Source organism: Excalfactoria chinensis, chromosome 3 (assembly GCF_039878825.1).
Source record: "Excalfactoria chinensis isolate bCotChi1 chromosome 3, bCotChi1.hap2, whole genome shotgun sequence".
Taxonomy (NCBI): domain Eukaryota; kingdom Metazoa; phylum Chordata; class Aves; order Galliformes; family Phasianidae; genus Excalfactoria; species Excalfactoria chinensis.
This window is the reverse complement of record NC_092827.1, coordinates 57,499,700-57,520,213: the sequence shown is the minus strand read 5'-3', so window position 1 is coordinate 57,520,213 and position 20,514 is coordinate 57,499,700. Positions and strand designations below refer to the sequence as shown.

The 20,514-nt window shown below is 40.4% G+C and overlaps 1 protein-coding gene across 3 annotated transcripts in view; it reads left to right on the top strand.

The window, feature by feature from the left end:
- The window catches only part of TIAM2 (TIAM Rac1 associated GEF 2), a 133,749-nt gene that overhangs the window by 37,872 nt on the left and 75,363 nt on the right, over window positions 1–20,514 (top strand). Inside the window, exons 2-5 of one of the 3 annotated variants that reach the window (XM_072333786.1) lie at window positions 1,397–1,477; window positions 9,833–9,948; window positions 11,006–12,205; window positions 17,622–18,057. In XM_072333786.1, the coding sequence (XP_072189887.1) occupies window positions 11,012–12,205; window positions 17,622–18,057 (1,630 nt within the window). In that variant the 5' untranslated portion in view covers window positions 1,397–1,477; window positions 9,833–9,948; window positions 11,006–11,011. Of the gene's footprint in view, window positions 1–1,396; window positions 1,478–7,384; window positions 7,519–9,832; window positions 9,949–11,005; window positions 12,206–17,621; window positions 18,058–20,514 lie in introns of those variants that run through there. The other 2 variants (XM_072333787.1, XM_072333789.1) reach the window with 2 other exon arrangements.

Here is a 20,514-nt window from a genome sequence, read left to right as displayed (position 1 = left end):
GTCATTTACTGCTTGGTTATTTTTCACAAAAACTAACTTGGAACTTGTTTATGAAAAAAATGGAGGTCTGTAGTGTTGAAAGAAGGATTTGACCTTTGCTGTGATGAAGAGAGTGTATTAGTTGCCAGTGTTGTTAACCTGGGAATTTTTAGAAGAGATCCAAGTCATCGTTTTTCAGTAGAGAAGTTAACTCTGAATGTGCTTTGGAGATTAATTGGAATTTTACTCCCAGTTTTTCCAAAGCTGCCGAATCTTAGAGTTACCTCTCCAGTGACAGCAAACAGCAAATGTGCTGGGATACTGGAAACAGTGAAGCACAGGTCAGGTTCACTTCTAGGTGGCAACTCCGAAGTTACTGTGCAAATATTTATTCCATTTTTGTGGACAGAAATATTGATTTGGAGCTTTTGTGGGTTTCTAATAGTTTTTATTACGGTGTTTATGTGTTTCTTTTCAATTTAGTGCATCATCTGCAATGTAACTTGGCTATAGGTTCATGCTTGGCACTTAGAAGTAATCCTGTGATTTTACTAGAATAATTGAATAAATGACTTTTTGTTTGTTTGTTTGTTTGCTTGTTTGTCTGCAACTGTTGAGCCCTTCTAATAGCAGTTAATGTTTATGCACTTAAATAAAGATTTCATGGCCTAGATCGGTATATTTAAACTTGGAGATGTTACCTGCATCTAATGAGTATTGTTTTATCTGAGGCCAGTTATTAAAAACAACACCCAGTGTATTCCATAAGATACTAGAAAAAGTAGAAGAAAGCATTAGGGAAGAACTGTTAGTCTGTGAACATGTGTAGATGTTCAGTGGTGGTGTACATGATGGAACTGCATAAAACCATTAAAAGCAACTGGAAGCTGCTCTTGAGAGAGGGTTTTTATGACTAGAACATTCCTGCAGTGGTTGTGGCAGGCAGGTTTTTGCCAGTGTGTCTCACCCAAGGATGTTGGGAATGCCTACTCACTCTTATGGAACTTAAGAGGAATGGAGGAAAAAAAGATTAACAGAAAATAAGAACCCTAGAGCTCCCTTTGAGCCGGCTGGCCTGTGGTGGGCAGCCTTTCTGTATCCTTGCTGTAGAAGCAGGCAGTGGCTGCTGCCTGCAGGGTCAGACAGGAGCCAGGTCAGGGCTGCCCAGTCAGGGATGTGGCCACCTGGCATGGCGGCAGATGGGCCGGCTGGCCTAACCACTTTGGGCAGCCAGTGGAAAACCACCCGCTGGTGAAGTCTGTGTTGCACTGCTCCGCCAATGGAAAAAACTGAGCTTCAGGAGGGTGTGTAGCCTGCAGACAAAAATATATCCAGCCTTGTGCGGGCAGGGGCTGTTTTTAGTTCCTAACGGCTCTGTGTTTTGAAGTGTTAGACACAGTTTCCTGGCTTTCCCCAGGCAGGGAGAGCCCATGTGTGTCCAGCAGCAGAGCCAGAGAGTCCGTGGAGCAGAGAGGCTGAAACCAGCACCCTGGGGGAGGTAAGAGGGTGAGGGAAGGGGGCTCAGGATGGGAGAGCTGGGGAGCAGGGAGGAGAAGAGACAAGCATCCACCAAGTCCCCCAGGAGCAGAGTAGGCTGATGCTATGCCCCATCTCCCAGCCACTGTGCTCCCTCCGCTGTCATGGGCTGTGCCTGAGATGAATGATCTGCCTGCAGAAAACAGTTCTTGCTGGTCATCTGTCAAACTTGATTGCCTGAATTGCTAAATAAACTACCACCCGTATCATTTTACAGCACTGCTTCAACAGGGCTAGATATTTTTAAGGCAGAGTATGAGAAAGTGTGTATTAGTGTTGCAGTTTTTGCAATTTTCAAGTGACTCTACTAATTAAAATATGATTAGTAATCACTCCAAGTCTTTACTGCTTTTTATCCTGTCTTTTCTCACTCAAATTTTAAGTTAATTCATGATAAACAGACAGTGAATCCAAGCAAATATCAGGTAGTTTTTCAGTGAAGTGTTAGAAGAGAAGGATTCAGTCAGCACTACTACTATGCCTGAACCAGGATTATGTGGAAAAAGCAGAACTGCTGTTTCTGGCAGAGGTAGGTTCTGAATGAATTCTGATTTTTCTGTATAGATTTTTTAAAGTTGCTTAGATTTTAAATACATATTTGTACTGAAATTGTGAAAATGCTGTTTTCAGTGGCACAGGAAAATTTAGAAAAAAACGATGGAAATATCCAAGAAATGGAGAAGTGTTTCTCTTCCCCAACTTCTTTTTTTAAGAGGATGGTGATTAATTGCTTGTGCAATGCAACCAAAGTTTGCTGCTTTGTTTATGCTTGTTGCTGATGTGGTCAGTGAGTTAATTTTGTACTCCGGTGACTTCATGCTTCATTCTGGAAATCATGTCTTTCTTTCCTTTTGGAATGAATGATTTGGTAAAATTATATAATGTATAGCAAATTACTAGTTAGAAGGCAAGGGATGGAATGTTTTTTAGTCTGATCAACTCTAACTGGAAAAGTTCCTTATGTCATAAAAGACAGAAACACAGTATTCTGTAGCTGTGAAGCTACAAAGCAAGTCTTTCAGCAATTATATGTAATCTTCAGTGCACTCCTTCTAGTGTAGAAAATAACATTCTGAGTCTGCAGAGGTAGAAAATAAGCCCTAAACTGTGTTACTGCTGGAGGGCTCTTGGCATGCTAAGATCAAGATCCACTTTTAATTGTTGGAAGGATCCTATCTCAAGTTCAGTTCTGACCTCTAGATCCACTGTCCTCTTCAGAAAGTCCCAGGGCCAATGGTTGGAAAGCATTTACTTTGGAGTCAGCACCCTCTGGTGCTTATGGATGTGTAGACTGAGAGTTAGGATGGACTTTACCAAATATATCATGGTTTCTCCTTCTTCCTGTGAAGTGGGTTGGGTAATAGGTGGCATGCTGCGTTACTCAGCCCCATGGCTGCCTTGCTGACTGGGTTTGTGTTTGATAGCATGAGATGATTGCTACTGGAGAGGATAAAAGAGAAGGGCGGATGTCTCTGGTTGGGTTTGGGACTCCCAGTTTGGCCACATAGCTTCAGTCTTGCCTCCTCCTGCCACTACCACAGGTAAGAAGGGCTGAGGCAGAGACCTCTGGGGACTTTACCTGCTCTCGATCTCTGAGGTGCTGCTGCTCCCACTCCAGGGCATCCTCAGTGCCTGTGCCAGCAGCGAGGCTGGAGTCATGTGGAACATTATGGCCCCTTTAAAGTGCACCATCCTTCCCATCCAAAATTCAAGGCTTGGAAATCCCTTGATGGCTCTGTATGAGTCTGCACCTGGGCCTGCCAGCATGTTTACAGCTGCAGTGGGAGGAGAAAAATGATCCTTGACATACCAACTCTTTTAATTACTACAGCCACTTCATTATGTGAGTTGGAATTCTTAATTTAATTTAATTTTTTTTAAACTTAATGACTTCTGTTTAAATGGATGTATGCTTTAGCCATTGTGTATAAATTCAGTAACACTTAAAGATGGTGAAATTCGTTTTTTCTTCCAAAGAAAAATAAGTCTCTAGAGATTTAGATTGTATCAGCATTCATATAATACGATAAAGATCTTCAGGCTTGATTCAGCATTCGTATAATATGATATAAATCTTCAGGTTTGATTCAACATTTCATATTGCTCTTTCTTGAAAGCTGTATGATATAATTCAATTGCCAATACCTTGGACTCAAAAGAATGAGTTGAGTATAAGACTTGAACTACGAGTGTGAGATGTGTCATTCTGATGCAGTACGTATGTGTAGACCTGTTGAGAACAATGCTATTTTTAGGAAAGGAACCAGAAAAGATTATCTCTTTCTTGCTTAAAATGTGAAATTAATAATCTGTTTTCAGTGTCAGTATGGTTAACAGCAAAAAAATAGAAGTGTCCAGTATCATGATGAGTAATATGTTGAATGAGAAGCAGCACTGTTTTTCATTCTTTTTCTGAGCTACCAAACACTTCCTAAGACAGGAGAAATTCTGAAGAGAATAATGAGTGAGGAGTTCTGCTTTCAAAAACAGGATTTTAAGGGAAAATCATCCTTTTTTTTTTTTTTTTCTTTCTTTCTTTTTCTTTTTAAGACATACTTGTGGTGTTTTGGTTATTCATTCTTTGAATACAGTGATATGTAAGGCAAAATAATCCTGCCAAGAATACCACGATACAATTATTATGGTATATTTTTGTTATAGGAATGTGATTGAGATTGCAGGAATAAGAAACCTGCTTCTGATTTGTGGAAGCTTGTGACAAAATTGTGTAGTTTTAAAAAATACAGTAAATTGTTTCCAGTAAGAACCTTTATAGTTAATCCAGCTACATTATTGTGCTGTCGTGCCTCCCTAATTAATTTTGTGTATCTTTTCATGTGCAGCCATGCAGGAAGGTGAGGACAGGTTCACCTTTGAGCATTTCGTGTTATTTTCATATTAAAAACCAAAGTAGGTTAAAAGTTAATTTAAACTTTACATCTGCAATTCTTTATCCCTTTAGGAATTCTCTGAGCACATTGATTCTGTGCAGGACAGGTTAGTATATGGTAGATAATTTTATGAAATTTCAAAGACTTCATAAACCATTTAAAATGAGTAGTTTCATTTTAAATATAAATTTGGTCAATTAAAAACAGCTTTTCTGGATGTGTATGTATACATCTCTATAGGCATTTGCTCTGCATCACAGCCTGCAGTATTTCTAACTGGAAAGTAACAAGTTGGTCATTCATATCAATGGAGGAGAGAGATTTGTTTAGCTTTTTTTTGCTCTGAAGTACTTTCAGATTCTCCATTATCACAGCTCCACAAATCCTGATGATGGTCTCCTATGGTGACCTTATGAAACACGCACCCAGAGCATGTCTGCAGGGACCCTGGCACTGCCTGTTCTCTTTTCCTCCCTGATGCCATTTGTATCTTCTCACTCTACCATGCTTACTCTGGAGGTGAATATTGCAATCACAGTCTGCAGCTGGGAGAGGAGTCCTTAATTGCCCTTCAGGAAGCATGTTTTCCAAATACAACGAAAAGCATACATGACTCTTTGCCTGCTTCCCCTTGCTTCATTACTATAGAATACTTGGTGAGATATACTATCTGACCTTCATATAAAAAGGCTCTTCATATAGGTATTTATATCACACAGCGTGAGTTAAAACCTTGTTTGCCTTTCGAAGACATTTATACACAAGTTGATGTTCTGTGTGTGATTGTGCTTGGTGACAGCTTTTGGAAGATTGTTCCAGTGGCCAGAGGTACTGCACCAGTACAGGCAACAACCATCCTGTGTCTGGGAATGCGCACAGCTAAGAGGTTTTGTACATGTGTTTTTGCAAAAGCAGGAACAAAGTATTTGGTAGCTTATTTCTCTCTTGAATAATGGTATAATTCCTCAAGAAAGGGCCTCCTGAAGTAAAGCTTAAGTACTGCACTAGTTCTGTGTTGTAAATAACAGGAAAGGTGCAGACAGCTAGCTCATTATGTATTATCAGGCTCTTACTGTTGATCTTCTTTTAAAACACCTTATTTTTGTTTAAGACAGCAGCTTTTTAATTTAAGCTCTTCTGCTGTTCATAAATGGTTATTATTCCTAGTACCCCTGACAACTCTTGTATAAGAGTTCCTACTGTTTTTAGTGTCTTCCCTCAGTGGTACTGATTTGATGAGATAATGTTATTCTAATGTTGCCCTATTAACCATATCAATTCACATTATTATTTTTTCTTGTTACTTTTGCACTGATAACATGTTTTGAGAAGTGAGAATCAACTCCTCTGTACCACATGAGTAGATTTGCAGGGATTAAATGGTTTTTAGATTACTTGATACAGATCTACTTGATATAGATCACATCTACCAGTGACTGTTCATTGTCACCAGCCATCCAGAGGAATAAATGCACCAAAATATAGCAGAGTTAGCTCTGGTTCATGCTTCATATCTCATGAATATTACTTCTTGCTCCAGGCTAAGTCTTACCATTGCTCTTACATTAGTTGAACTTCTACAGTGTCCTGGGTGGTCACACTGTCACTCTAACAGAACATCCATAGAAAGAAGCTGCCACAATTTCTTGTCTTTCTGTAGCTGGTATTGGGCCACTATCTTTGACTCAAATTTGTCACCAATTCATAACCAAGTCACAAAAGATAAAGACAGGGACTGAGACAATAAAGAACTTCCTGCATGGACAACAAGGTGATTGGTGACATCCTACAGTTTTCACTAAAGGTTGAATCATATTTGATAATTTTGCTGGCCTTCTACAATAGGTTGATAGCATCACTGAGTAAAGGAAGAGCAACTGACTTCATCTACCTGGACCTGGGCAAAGTGTTTGACACTGTCTTGCACAACATCCATGTCTTTAAATTGAAAATATGTGTATTGGACAGATGGACCACTCAGTGGGTGAGGAATTCTCTGGATGGTTGCACTGAAAGAGTTGCAGTCAACAGTGTGATGTCCAAATGGAGTCCAGTGACAAGTGGCATTTCTCAGGGGTCAGTATAGGGACTGGTGCTGTTTAACAACTTTGTTACTGACATGGGCAATGGAACTGAATGCAGGCTTAGGAAGTCTGCTGATGACACCAATGTGTGTGTTGTTGTCAACATGCTGGAAGGAAGGGATGCTATCAAAAATAGGCCTCAGCTGGCTTGAGAGATGGGCCTGTGTGATCCTTATGAATTTCTTAAAGGCCCATTACAAGGCCCTGCACATGATTCGGGGCAATCCCAAGCACAAATACATACTGAGCAGAGAACGGGTTGAGAACAGCTCCGAGGAGAAGGACTTGGGTATGTTTGTTGACAAGAAGCTCAATATGAGTTGGCAATGTACACTTTCAGCCTAGAAAGCCAATTTTATCCTGGACAGAATCAAAAAGAACTTGCCCAGCAGGGCAAGAGATCGTCTCTCTCTGCTTTGCTTTGTGAGAGCTCATCTGGAGTACTGCATTCAGCTCCAGTGCCCTCAGTGCAAGAGAGACGTGGACTTGCTGCAGTGAGTCCAGAGGACAAAGATGATCAGAGGTCTGGGGCACCTCTCCTATGAAGTAAGGCTTAGACAATTGGGATTGTGATAGGGCAAGGGGTTAATGGTTTAAACTAAAAGAGTGCAGATTGGATAGATGGGACTTGGAGCAACTTTGTCTAGTGGGTAGTGTTCTTGCCTATAGCAGGGGACATTGGAAATAGATGGTGTTTTCTAACCCAAGCTGTTCTATGATTAAAAAATTCTTTGTTTCTATTGTAACGGTTCACTTTTAATTGTAGTATTGCTAGTGAGTCAAGCTTCAGAAACCTTCAGTTAGAGAGATGAAGACTGAGAAGTGAGCACCCATCTGGCTGCAGTGTGCTGCCAAATAATGTGTGCACACCTCAATCCTAAGAAAAGTGTTTTCCCCTCCAACGTTTATGAAGCAGTCTAGCTGCTGTGTCATTAATGAAGGAATATAGGTGGCTGGCTCCTGAGCTTCTGTGTTTGTTTTTCTGAGCCAAAAACATCTACGAGAACTGTATGTGCAGGAGCATAAAGGTAGGGAAATGTGTTTTTAGCTCTGGGGTTATGATTTGTGTTAATTATTGGGTGTGGTGGTGATGGTGGTGGGGTTCCCAGATTAGTATGTTTGCATAGCTGTGTTTTTTAAATGTGTCAAGGGGGACTAGGGTGAAGATTAAGAACGTCTTTTTTTAGGGAATGTGGGTATAATTGAAAGCAAGTAATCTTTTAATAGTCATCTTCGGGCACAGTGAGCTGCTTTCTAAATATATTGATTATAAGTACAGCAAATATTCATAGACTGGTGTTACTCACATTAAGTATTAATTCCCCTAGCTCTGCAAATGAACAGAGGAAAAAAAGCACTTTGTCTTCTGGGGTTGTAGGTTGCTGTGAGAAAGTACAGGGGGAATGCAGTCCCCTGCACTGTTATTTCCAGAGCTTCCAAAATTAAATCAGTGTAAGATGTGCACATGTTCAAGAAAAATGCAGCCAGAGTTGTTTCTTGTCCACCTCTATGCCCTGGTGCCTTTGAGAGCAAGTCTGCTTTCCCTCTACCCCTATTGTAATTAGCAGAAAGAAAATAGCGCCATGCAAGTGTGAGGCAAGAAAAAAACATCTCAGCTGATTTTCAGGGTGAGGGTCTTATGCAGCCCTGCAGATGCCGTGGCTGGTTATTACAGTGTGCATGACTGTTGTATTGTAGAGCTACCTGATTTCTGCACACACTGAGACAGTGTTTTGTAGACATTGTATCCCAAGATAAATTTATTCATTCACCCATTATGTGATCTGAGTATTGGATCAGATGAGTACAATGAAAGCTGTAGCAGCAGCTTGAGCCTCAAAGAATTGAATGTCTATCTTCTGAGGTTCATGACAGCAGCTTGCTAGCTACCTACTCTGTTAAAAGGATTACCTAACCACTGCACAATTGCTATGGAGACCAGATGGTCTTTTTGCCTGTTTCTTTAGACAAATTGGGTTCAGTGTTCCCTTATGAATATACTTGTGCCCCCAAAGCCCTCTTGTTGAGTGTAGCTTTTGCTCCCACATGAAGAATTCTGAATGCAGACTTTTGCTTGTTTGCAGTCTATGCCTCCTGGTCTGAGGCAGGCTGGGACGGATGCAATTTGTTCAGCAGTTTGGGATTTCGTGAAGTTGATACTGTCTTGTGTTTACCTTTACTTTGAATCTCTTTTGTTCAGTGCTAGTTACATTTGATATCATTAGATTGTTGACATAAGTGTCTAAAATTAGCATAGGCAAATCAAACCTTCAAGGCTAGGGTGTCTTCACTAGCAAGCTTCCAAACTTAGAAAGAATAAACAGTTTAAACAGAAGTTTTGTTTTCAAGGGTTAGCTGAATTTTGTGATTTCTTTAGTCTGATTTCTTTGTGAAAAAGCCATGAATTTGTGTTTATAGGTCTCTAGAATTATCCAAAAGGATTTATTTCTTTTAAATCATTTGTTTGCTGTCATTTTTTTTTTTTTTCCAAGCTTGCTGATGAGACTGTTTTTAATTCTAGTTGGCAACCTTTTCCTTTGCTTTCTGTAAGTTTAGCAAAGTACCTAGTTTACCACTGAATTCCTTTAAAATCTGAAAGTTCTTATGCCAGAGCTCTTGTACAGCTTCCCCTATTGAATGTTTTATTCCCCACGCTACTGGTATCTTCTGTGAGATTCAGCTCACATCCTTGTTTTGAGTTACAGCCTCTGTGTGCTGAGAGGAGGATTGATATGTTTGGATGCTCAGGAAAGAACTTTGGGTCTTGCTACCTTCTTGTGTGCTCGGGACTGCCTTTCAATTGTTGCTTGGCAGAGCAGCTTAAAATAGGTGCAACCTTAAGGGGAGAGATTGCCGAGTGGTTTGTGGAATGAGTTGTGCAGTAGCCTTTCACTGCAAGAGTCATAGCTGGAATTGAGACAGGACAAGGAAGGATAAACAGATCCTGCAAAACATGCTCTGATCAGTTTGTTCCAAATTATAGTGGATCATTACACGGCCCAGTGATCTGTATTGGTGTTGGAAAAGCTGAATGGAAGGTGCTCAAAGTGCACCCTAATTCATCAGTGAGGGGGGAAAAGGAAAGGATTAGAAAATAAATCACTTACCTGGTGACTTCATTTTATTAATTCAGTGTCAATTGTTAAAGTGTGTTTATTAACATTGGTGTCTGAAGTCCAAGAATCCATAATTAGATCTCTTTTATTCATTTGTGCCTTCTGTCTGATTATTTTTTAGTATTTGTTTTGCTTATAGCTCAACTGAAGTTGTTTTCTACGACTGAGAGCCTGTTTTTATTTGTAGTTTTTATTATTATTATTTTGTCTTTTTCGTGTTTTCTAGGAAGCTTGCATTCATCTCCATCCTGCTTTTTTGGCAAGTGTAGTGGCTGGCTGCGAAGACAATGCAAAAGATGCTAACTGATAACCATACCTACATTTGAGAGAGAGATTCTACAGGTATGCTTCTTGTTTTACATACTGCTTTTGTCTAAAAATGATAAGGGATAGAACTTACAATAAATATAAATTCTAGAGAATAAGATTCTGTAATCACAATGGATTGTTTTGACAAAAGTTTGATTGAGACTGCAGTGACTTCTTCTAAGAGTGACAGTCTGAGGTCTAACAAAGAATCATAGCTCTGACTTAAAATGGACTTTGATGTTCTTTCTGTAAATTACAAACAGTGGAGATCCACTCCAAGTAGTGAAAAGAACAGAATGATCATTTTTACTTTTGAGTACACTTTGTGAAGGTGCAAAATCTTAATTATCTCACTCTGGCAGGTTGCCTATTCCAGTATGCACCGTTTCCTGTAAATTCAGTAAAAGGCTGAAGTGTGTTTTATTAAGTGAACTATCAAACTACCCCATGCTGAATGAATATAATGCGGTTTTGTGCTGTAATGGAAGATGAGGCTTTTCGCTAACCAAGTTCTTTTTATTCCTTCCTCTCCTCCCGGACTGACTTCATTTATACATAAAGTTGGAGTTAGCCGAACAGTTTATTGAGGCAATACTTGATTGCATACAAGCCAGTCAAGCTGAAACTGCAGTTTGCTTGTCTCCTGGCAGAAGGGATTTCTCTGAAAGTACAGTTCACTTTACATCTAAGTAATGATTATCGTGCTGTCTCCCTTTCATTATGCCATTGTTCTTAGGAGCCAGAGGTTTTGTAAGTTATAAGAAAAAAGATGTTGCCAAGGGTGTGGGTGGAGAAAGGTGTTGACGTGATTTCAATGGGTTTAGATTCCAGCTTTAAAACAGGGGTAATAAACCAGACAGAGAATAGGCTTTCCTAGGCTGCTTCTAAAATTAATGCAATTGTGAATTTGATGTTGTAAATCTTTTTTTTTTCTTTCTTTTTTTCTTTTTTTTTTTCCTTTTTTTTAATTAAACAGTTGTTTAATATGACTTTTAGAAAAGGCATTTTCCTGTACAGAGAATAAATCTGGCCTGTTACTTTTTGCTTTTTCTTCTGGCCATTGTTTCTAATGAAACTCTTCTTAATTTAGTGGAAAATGGGAAATTCAGAAAGCCAATACAGTCTTCAGGGATCAAAAAATCACGCTGCTGCTTCAACTGGTTCCAAGCAGAAGCCTTGCTCTCTAAAAATTCGCAGCATTCATGCTAAAGATGAAAAGTCTTGCTCCTTGCATGGATGGGGACATACCAATAGTGGCTCAAACTACAAGTCGAGATCTCTTGCTAGAAGCTGCCTTTCGCACTTCAAGAGTAGTCAGCCTTATTCAGCTAGACTCAGTGACACTGTGGTGAAGGCCTCTAAAAGTAACGTCCTTGCCAAACACAGGACACACACCTCAGGGGACTACTGTCCAGGAAATAATGCAGTGTTTTTGCCTGATAATGGTTTCCACTATATTGGCCTTCAAGCTGGAAGTAATCATGCTGTTCCCCGAGATTGCAATGGGCACATTTTAAAATGCTATGGAAAAAATGAGAGTCTTGCATCAACCTCCCCATCAGAGGACAGGAGGAGTCCAAAAGTACTCATTAAAACACTGGGGAAGCTGGATGGTTGCTTGAGAGTTGAATTCCACAACAGTAGCAACAGCAAAGTACCAACTGAGGAGTCCAGTGGGCCAGTCCAGCTGCTGAGGTATTCACCTGCCTTGGAATCTAAATCAAATAACCTGCTTGATGTCAGAAGGAACTCCAGTGCAGACTGTTCTTCAAACCATCGTCTGTCACCTACTGATTCAAGGCTTCGATCCAGTAAGGGAAGCTCTCTAAGTTCTGAGTCTTCATGGTATGACTCTCTCTGGGGAAATGCTGGGGATATCAATGAGTTGGATGGTCCATATTTGACAAGGAGCACTCCAGATACAAGCATTCATGCCAGTTTCCCAGCAAGCGACAAGAAGTCCTTCAATCAAAGTTCATCTTTGTCCTCACTTCGAGATCTCTATAGGGATACAAATTTGGAAAGCACTCCTCCACCTGGGATCAGGCTGTCTGATGAGTATATTGACACTCATGGTAGCCTAAGCAACCGTGTATCATTTGCCTCAGACATTGATGTTCCCTCCAGAGTAGAGCAAGGAAGTCCTGCTCACTATTCCTCTTACACGCTCCCGTGTAGAAAGTCCAAGCCCCTTACTGAGGATGCATCCAAGAAGGACACGTTAAAAAGCCGCATGAGGCGCATCAGTGATTGGACAGGAAGTCTCTCAAGGAAGAAAAGGAAGTTGCAGGTATGTACAAACAATTCTGAGCCTAAGTGTCTGGCAGTTGGTTTGTAGATTTGTATCATGTTTGTCTTTCTAACAGAATAATGAATTACCAGTTTCTTTTGATAATTCATGGAATTCTGTGAAATTTTCCAACCCAGAAGTTATGTATAAGTGTTGGCAACAAGAAAAAAAAAAACAACAAACAACAACACAAAAAACAAAGCATTTCTGTGCAATAATATTCCCTTCCTATTTTGTCACCTTCTTAGCTATCTTGAATCTCTGAGTCCCAATGCCTCAGTGAATAAGCTTTTGTATCCACTGTGTTATTTATGAGATAACTTTGAATTTTTAAGCCTTCTTTTTGTTTTGAATATGAAAATATTTCCTAGCGTACATTATTTAAAAACCATGGAAGGAGCAGTGGAAGTAAACATGAAAAGCAGCATGTTAAAAATACCTCTGCGAACACTCTCTGTTTGCATTATATGCTTCATCACTGACTTTGATTTCACCATCGGTGTATCTGTAGCTAGGCAAGCAGCTGCAGGCCTCTGGCCAGAGTTGCTGGCTCTGTATCTTCCTCCCATTAAGCTTATACATGGAGTGCCCTCCTCCTTCATGTGCATGAGCTTAGCTTGCCAGATAGAGGAGCTTGAGTTGCCATCTGGCCTGCCAGCAGTTAGTTTTGTGAAGAAGGAGATGGGAGGAGGGCAAGAGGGAGGGAAAGGATGTTTCCTTTTGAAGAATTTAAAACTAATCCCATTAATAGGAATGTAGGATTCCTGTGGTTGAGAACGAAATTCTTGTCTCCAGTCATATGTCCCCAAGTCAGCTCTTTAAGTGCCAGACTGTACCTGGCATTTAAAGTGACTTCAAACATTGAGTTGGAGGGGCAGAAATAATCTTCCCTAATGTCTGTCATATAGGAGCAGTCACTGTGCTTCTCTAAGTAAAGGATCTGCTCTGTTTTAGCAATATTGATTGGGTCGCTGGCTGCTTTAGAAGTGTGAAGAGAGTAAGAGGAACCCTTGCTTCTGCAACTTAGCCAACAGTTAAGATCATATGATGCTCTTTCTTTCCTAGGTAAGGGTAGAGAACTGGGAAGATGAAAATGAGGGCCGTGTATTTGAGACTCTGTTTTCTGAGTTGATGCTCATGTATTTTATCAGATTTTGTCTTTTCACCTTCTTACTCAGCTGTGAAAGAGAAGGCAGAAAAAAAAATGGAATCAATAATGTGGGCCCCAGTGCTTTCTGCCAGGATTCTTCACTGATTTTGACATCTGTAGCTATTCTGGATTTTATAGCCTGGCTTTACATATGATCTCTGCATCCCAGACCTTTGCCATGTATTACTTAGTTATGACATTTTCAGAATGGTATTTGTGATGCAGGATTCATAGCTGCCTTGAATTCACTGTGCAGTGAGCTTACTTCAGGCACAGCAAAGAAATTCTGCTTGTGAGATTGCATCAAACTCAGATTTGATTCTGATAGACGGAAGTTGGCTCCAGTTCTGTAAACTATGATTTCTTGGAAAAAGGCATAGGAAATAGTTAGTCATCGATTTTTATCAGACGAGTATCCAACTGCAGACAAGACAAAAAGCAGGCAGCAAGTGCTTTATGATTTTCCCTCCTTGTGAGGTTTGGTCAGCTTCTTTCTGCTTCACGTGTTTTGAATAACCTGTGATCTCTTCAAGTGGCTGCTGTGTTGTATGGTGATGAGTGCACTCTCACCAGCTCCTTTGACTCAAAAGGGCAAAAGCACTGTGCATGATTCTGCTGGCAGCTGGTTAGTCCTAGTCAGTAGGACTGTTCATCATCGTGATTACAGCCTCTCTGCTTTGCTCTGAACATTGTGTCCCTTCCTCATTACATTGCTGTGAGTCACTTAGGCTGAGCATAAGTGAAAGCTGGAATATATCCTTACTGGTACGCCAGAGCACTGGTTGGGTGGGTGGGCCCTCCAGCTGGCCAAGCCTCCTGCAGCATGAGGGCTCAAGGCCAGAAAGGACAATGAAGGCAGTTGGGACCAGTCTCCTGCTGTCGGAAGGGCAGCAGAGTATAACCTCCTTCATAACTGAACCAATTTCAGCTGAGAATCTTGTAGGCTTTTACCCCACTTGAAGACCACTTCCAAACCCTCTTACTCAGATGCTTGGAACTTGTCATCTAATTTGCAGACTAAATATAGTCTCAGCCAGTCTGTTTCTGATGCCAGTATTGTCCATTATGTTAATTATCCTTCTCTGTTATTTTATCTGTTACAATTTAATTAAAGGGAGAAACTGTATCTCCTCTTGGCCTACCTTTTCTAGGCTGTGCAGTCTTTCTTTGGTCCCCTGTCTTAAGATAGGAAGTCTGTTTCCTTTTTGTTTTGGCACCATTTCTCTGCACCTGTTTTAAATCATTCGTAACCAGATTCAGATATAGGATATTCCAGATGAGCCCTTGTCTGTGTCCGGTCCGGTGAGGTGGATGCTTCCTTATTGGCTTGATCTGATACTTGATCCGATATATCCTGGAACTGAGTTTGCCTTTCTAATAATCACTTCATGTCAAAGACTTGCTGTTGTTCTGTGCCATAGCCCAGATTTCTTTGCAGGATGATATCCTGATGCATTGCTTTTGTACATCACTGCTGCTGTACTGCTTGACACGTCCTCACTGATTTAATCCTTTCTGGAACAGCACTGGAAAAATGCTGTATCATGATAACATTTTAAGAGCATCATAAGTGTGTGTCAAACATGTGGAGTGCATGGACAGGACCTAGGCAGACTTACTGCAGTCAGTTCTTTCTAATGATGGTGGTGCAAGGAATCTCCATGTGTCTGTATGATGTGTAGAGAAAGGGATTATGCTGTATGAAGTCAAAAACGAGCCACCAGAAACTTTTGTGCAGATAGGTTTTTCCATGAAGTAAGCAGTATTTTCAGAGGAATCATTTCTGAAATGCACTGGCTTTTATAAGCCAGAGCAGGAAGCTTGGTTAAGAGAGAATTTAAAAGAGTTTAAAAGAAAAGTGCACTGAGATAAACTCTTTATTTGGCTTGAAAGCAGGTATTAGGTCCCACTTTTGGCTTGGGTCTTAATGCATTTAACAGCCTGCATTACTTCCTGCCTTGTTCCTTACAGCTAATTATTACATGCGTCACTTTGTCTAATTAGTATCTTAGATATCCGCTTTATCTTTTGCTTTATCTGCTATTAATCCAGGATATATCTCAGACATTAAGAGATCTGCTTGAATGCAGCCGGACAGATACAGTGGGAATTTTCTATTGTCAGAAACAACAGAGGGAAAAAGAACAGGGTAAGCACCATGAGCAGCAGTGACCAGATACTGCCACAGTGACAGCTTCCCTGGGGACCAGCAGAGGCTGTGTGACACTGCCAGTACTGCTCACTTTCAGCAAATACAAGTGACATTGTCATGGCAAAATGTGTATAATCCCAGTGTTTCATTCATCATACATCCTTTCTGAGAAAACTTCACATGTATTTGGTGGCTGTTGGTGGTTAGGTTGTTAACTTCTCTTTCCTCAGTGTGTGTTGTTCCAGTAACGGCCCTTCATAGAAATCATCTTTTTATAAGTGCTTCTCTCTTTGCTTTTCAAATTAGTGACTTAGGACTGAAAGAAATAGATATGCTTCATGAAGTTTATGCTAAGGTTTTCTAGTGGACAGTTTCTGGAGAATAAATAGTTGAACAACTAAAACAAAATTTTGGCACACACATTCACTAACAGTAATTAAAAAGTAGGAGGAGAAAGCTTCCCATTCCCACGGAACAGCACATGGCTGGTGCAGTTGTGTGATCCATCTTCTACAGTTGTTCTGTGGGCATAAACACATTACAGATGTGATTCCACCCCCCCTCAACCATCTCTCAGCTTGCCTGTGGAAAATTGTTTACAGTCACTGATGCCTTGGATTTATTCATCTGTTCTCACGGGCCCCAGTGAAAATGGGTACATATCTTGTCAAGCTGTATATGTAGGAAAATGCATATCCTTTTATTGAATTTCAGGGTTTTTCCTGCAGGCACATTTAGCAAAACTGTTAATGTTCATTGGACTCCACTCTCCACTCTGAGAACACTGATGAAAGGTTTGAGAGAAGTGCTGCCTTACTGTGAGAATTCGAGCCTTGTGGGTGGGCAGGGTGATCTGAAAAGCCAGGCTTGAAGCTAAATATGCTGTAAAGGGTCATAGTTTTCAGCTTTTGGGATGCCATCAGCAGCAGTGTTCTGCAGCCTGAGAAGTAGTTTGCCTTGTGACATTTGCACCTGGTTGTGGGCTTGCCATGGCTCCCAGTTTCATGCGGAGGCCGTTCTACCATCAAAACACAGCACTGCTTGTTTGAGAGCTTCAAGTGGAAAGGGAAAAAAAAAAAAAAAAAAAAAAAAAAAAAAAAAAAAAAAAAAAGTTGCTTTCAAAACTTCTGGTGAAAACAGATTGTGGAAGACCAACTTGATCTGTGAGCAAATAAATGCAAGTATGGAAGTAGTCTGAACTTAAAAATATAATAGCTTTATTTCTACAGAGGATAAATAGCTTCACATCTTGGATTTTTGTAGCCACTTCTTCTTTTGTTTTCATTCATACATATCAAGCAACAGTCTCAAATTTTCTCTACAGCAAAAGGCAGCAAAATTTTTGTGCTATGTCCTCTCAAATCTTAAAATTAATTTAAAATACCATCAGTAATGTAAGTTGGAAGCATAACAGATGTCTTCCTGTGATGCAGTGTGCCTCTCCTTTGCAGCTGGGAGAGGTGGGAATGGGTAGCTTGTTACTGGGGAAGGCTTGAGACAGGCAAGGTCCAAGCTGCCAGCATGATCCTACTTGGATAGGTAGAAGCAGGAGATGGATATGCATTAGTGGTCATATTGCAAGGCACAAGATGTCATCAGGCTCAAGTATTTCAAATTAGATTGGCCAGCCTCTCAGTGCAGGAACAAAGTAACACAGTGAAGTTTGGGGAAAGGCCTGTGGGTGCTTGATGAGATAGTCAAGCTCTCTTGGGGTTTCCGGCAAGACAGAAAGTACACATCTCTGCAGTTTGTAAACTGGATTCTTGCCAGTCAGCAAGCCTGTCTGTGTGTTTTTATTTTTTAACTGTATATTAGATTAGATTTTTATCAATCAATGCTAAAAGGTTTAAAATAGTTCACACTTTTGACTTTTTTTTTTTTTTTTTTTGTGTGTGTGTGTGTGTGTGTGTGTGTGTTGGTTATGCACATTTTGTATGACAGAGAAAACAGAGATAAAATTGGTCCTGATATGCTTGAAAGTTAAGGTAGCTGCCTTGCATTAACAAGGTCACCAAAGCATTGAAAGCCCTGTAACAAAGCAATGTGCAGTGATGTTATTCCTGCTTGCACTCAGACTTACTGGTGACTTACTTCTTATTTCCTGTAATATGCAGGAACCCAAATGTAAAGATGGGAGTGAATACTTTGACAGCAGAATGGACAACTTCAGCACAGACACACTGGCACCATCACAGCAATCTACTTTGTTGTGGTCACCCAGCTCCAGTCACATCCTGTCCCAGAGAAGTGAGTCCACCAATGCAGTCAGCAATGATGCCCTGAGGCAGAACATTTATGAAAACTTCATGCGGGAGCTGGAGATGAGCAGGACAAATCTGGAGAACACTGAGACCTCATCAGAAACAGAGGACTCCAGCAGTGAGTCCCTCAGCTCCTTGGAGCAACTGGATTTATTGTATGAGAAGGAGCAAGGAGTGGTGCGCAAAGCAGGGTGGCTGTTCTTCAAACCACTGGTGACCCTGCAGAAAGAGAAGAAGCTGGAGCTGGTCACACGGCGAAAGTGGAAGCAGTACTGGGTAACACTCAAAGGTAAACTGCCATTTTTCCCCTCTGGCATGGCAGCACCAATTATTTCCATTGTGTCTGAGCAGCTTTTCACACATGATGGTTCCTATTAGCAATTCCTGTAACTTAACACAGTCTACTCTCACACTTGAAGTGAAGAATGTGTCAAACCAGCCCGCTAAATCTAGGTGGTGTTTATGTATTGCACGTGCACTTGCATTTCTTACCATAGCAGGAATTGTTTCATCTGACTTCCTAGTTCTTGTATTTACACATAATTGGGGTTTTAGAAGATGCTTCGGGATGTTTGGAGGTCAAAGACTAAATTGAACCAAAAGTGGTAAAACTAGAGAAGTTGCATCTCCATATCAGAGGAAGTCAAAATTTAAGGATTAAAAGGTCCCTGATGTCTGATTCTCTGGCACAGGCACACTGTTTCCTTGAATGTGTTATAAAGTTTACTTTAAGTTGAGGTAATTTAAGGTAAAAACAGTTGGCTTGTTGCCAGGTGGCAAGGTAACAAAGAGGTCAGTGCCTCCGTGCTGAGGCATTTACATGGAGAAGCATTTACATTCAGGGCAGAAGCAGTAGCAGCAGTGGGGGGGAAGACTGCAGTGCCCAAAGCTCAGCATGGGATGCTTGCTTCTGTGGCTGCAGCCACTTCCAGGGCTCCTCAGTTTCCCTTCTTTCTGCAGATGGCCTTTCACGTGGCCTGCTCTGTATTGCTGAGCATTTTTGCTTGCCCTTCCCATCTCCCCCCTCTTCCCATGCTGTGGGAAGGCAATCCACTTAACAGAGGCTGCTGCTGTGTGATTACTGTGTTTAGCCCTGCACTAGCAGCATGTGTTGATAGCTCAGAGTAATGGAGCAGGTAGGTGTGCCGCAAGAAGCATATGGGTGTCAGGAAGTGTGAGAAGGAAAATAACATGTATTGTGGGGAGGAAAAGGAATATATTGGGTGAGTTCATAGGCTTATTTTTTCATTCTTTTTTTTTTTTTTTTTTCTCCAATTGTTTCCAAAGAATTTGCCTTTCAGTAGATATAGTGCTAAGTTAATGAGTAAGGAAATGATCAAACTTAATAATTTCCTAGCATGTCTGAGACTGCAGGAGAGAAAATAACAACTTTCCCACAGGTTGCCCTTTTCAAAATTCTGCATGGGTGTAGACCGAAGAAAAATGAGCATCAAATAGCAAGTGTGGAGAATGTTACCCTTGATAGTACTGATTTGAAGGAAGCAAACTTGCAAGAATGTAGCAATTCTGCCTTATAATTCAGAGACCTGTTATCAAAGGATCAAAATGTAGGCAGTCTTAACAGTTTAAATTACTTATACTGATCATCAGGTAGCATGATTCATGCTTACAAGCAGTATATACAAAAGAAAAAACAATATCTGAATGCCACCCTTTTATTGTATGTTTGTGTTATGGAGGGCAAATATGAGTTTTATTTGCCTCCTCTGAAATTCTAGCAGTTTCTTAACAAATCTATCAAACGCAGAAACTGTAATGCATGTGTACTAGTTGTCTGTACATTTTTAGGACAATGAAGCTAAAGTGCTCTGGGAAGGAAGTCAGGTGCTTTGTGTTTGGTTCTTTGCTATGCAGTTGGTTTACTGGTTGCCTTGAATAAGTCACGTCCCTTCTTGCTACCTGTATTTATCCAGCCATAACAAGGAAATAATAAAATTATTTGGAAAAAAGCTTTATTAGCTTCTAACATTATGAGAAGTATTCAATATAATGCTTTCTTCTTAAGATGAGTGATACGGCTGCATTCATGGTGCAGAATCTCCTCTGCTTTGCTAACAGTTTTAAATATACATTTCTAATTTCCTTGATCTCATACCTTTATTGTCCCGTAGAGAGTTCTGGTGCCAAAATAAACTTGCCTGTCTAGATATCAAGGCATAGTTTTGTTTTCATAAGATGCTGCATCAAGATCAAGTCTCTTGCTTTAGCTTTCCCCAATGCAGGACTTTGAATAAATCTATATTTAATTTGTTCTTGAAATTTAAGTAGCCAAAACATTTCAAAATGTGACTTAAAATAGCCATATATGCAAATGCAGAACAGTGTGTTTCTTTGCACTCTGGTGAGATGTGTTAAATTATAAATATGCAGAAAGCTTATAACCATTTGTTACATGCCAGACTTCAAAGTCGATGTGTCCTGAGACCTTTGCTTCACTTTCAGGGCCACTATGACCTGTGCTTGAATAATAACATGAGGATCTCTCTTTCCCATCTGTCTTGTCTAATTAATTTATTTTAATGAGGGAAATTGCTTTCCAACTGCACTTCCCCTTCAGCTCACATTTTGGTGGAAATACTTGAACTATAATCAGTCCCAGTGGGTCTGTCAGAGTTCATGAAACCAGCTAATGCTTCACCCCAAGATATATCTTGGGTGCTATACACCTTAACAAACATGCATGCTCTTCAACTATTACTTACTTGTTTGATTTTGTACATGTAAA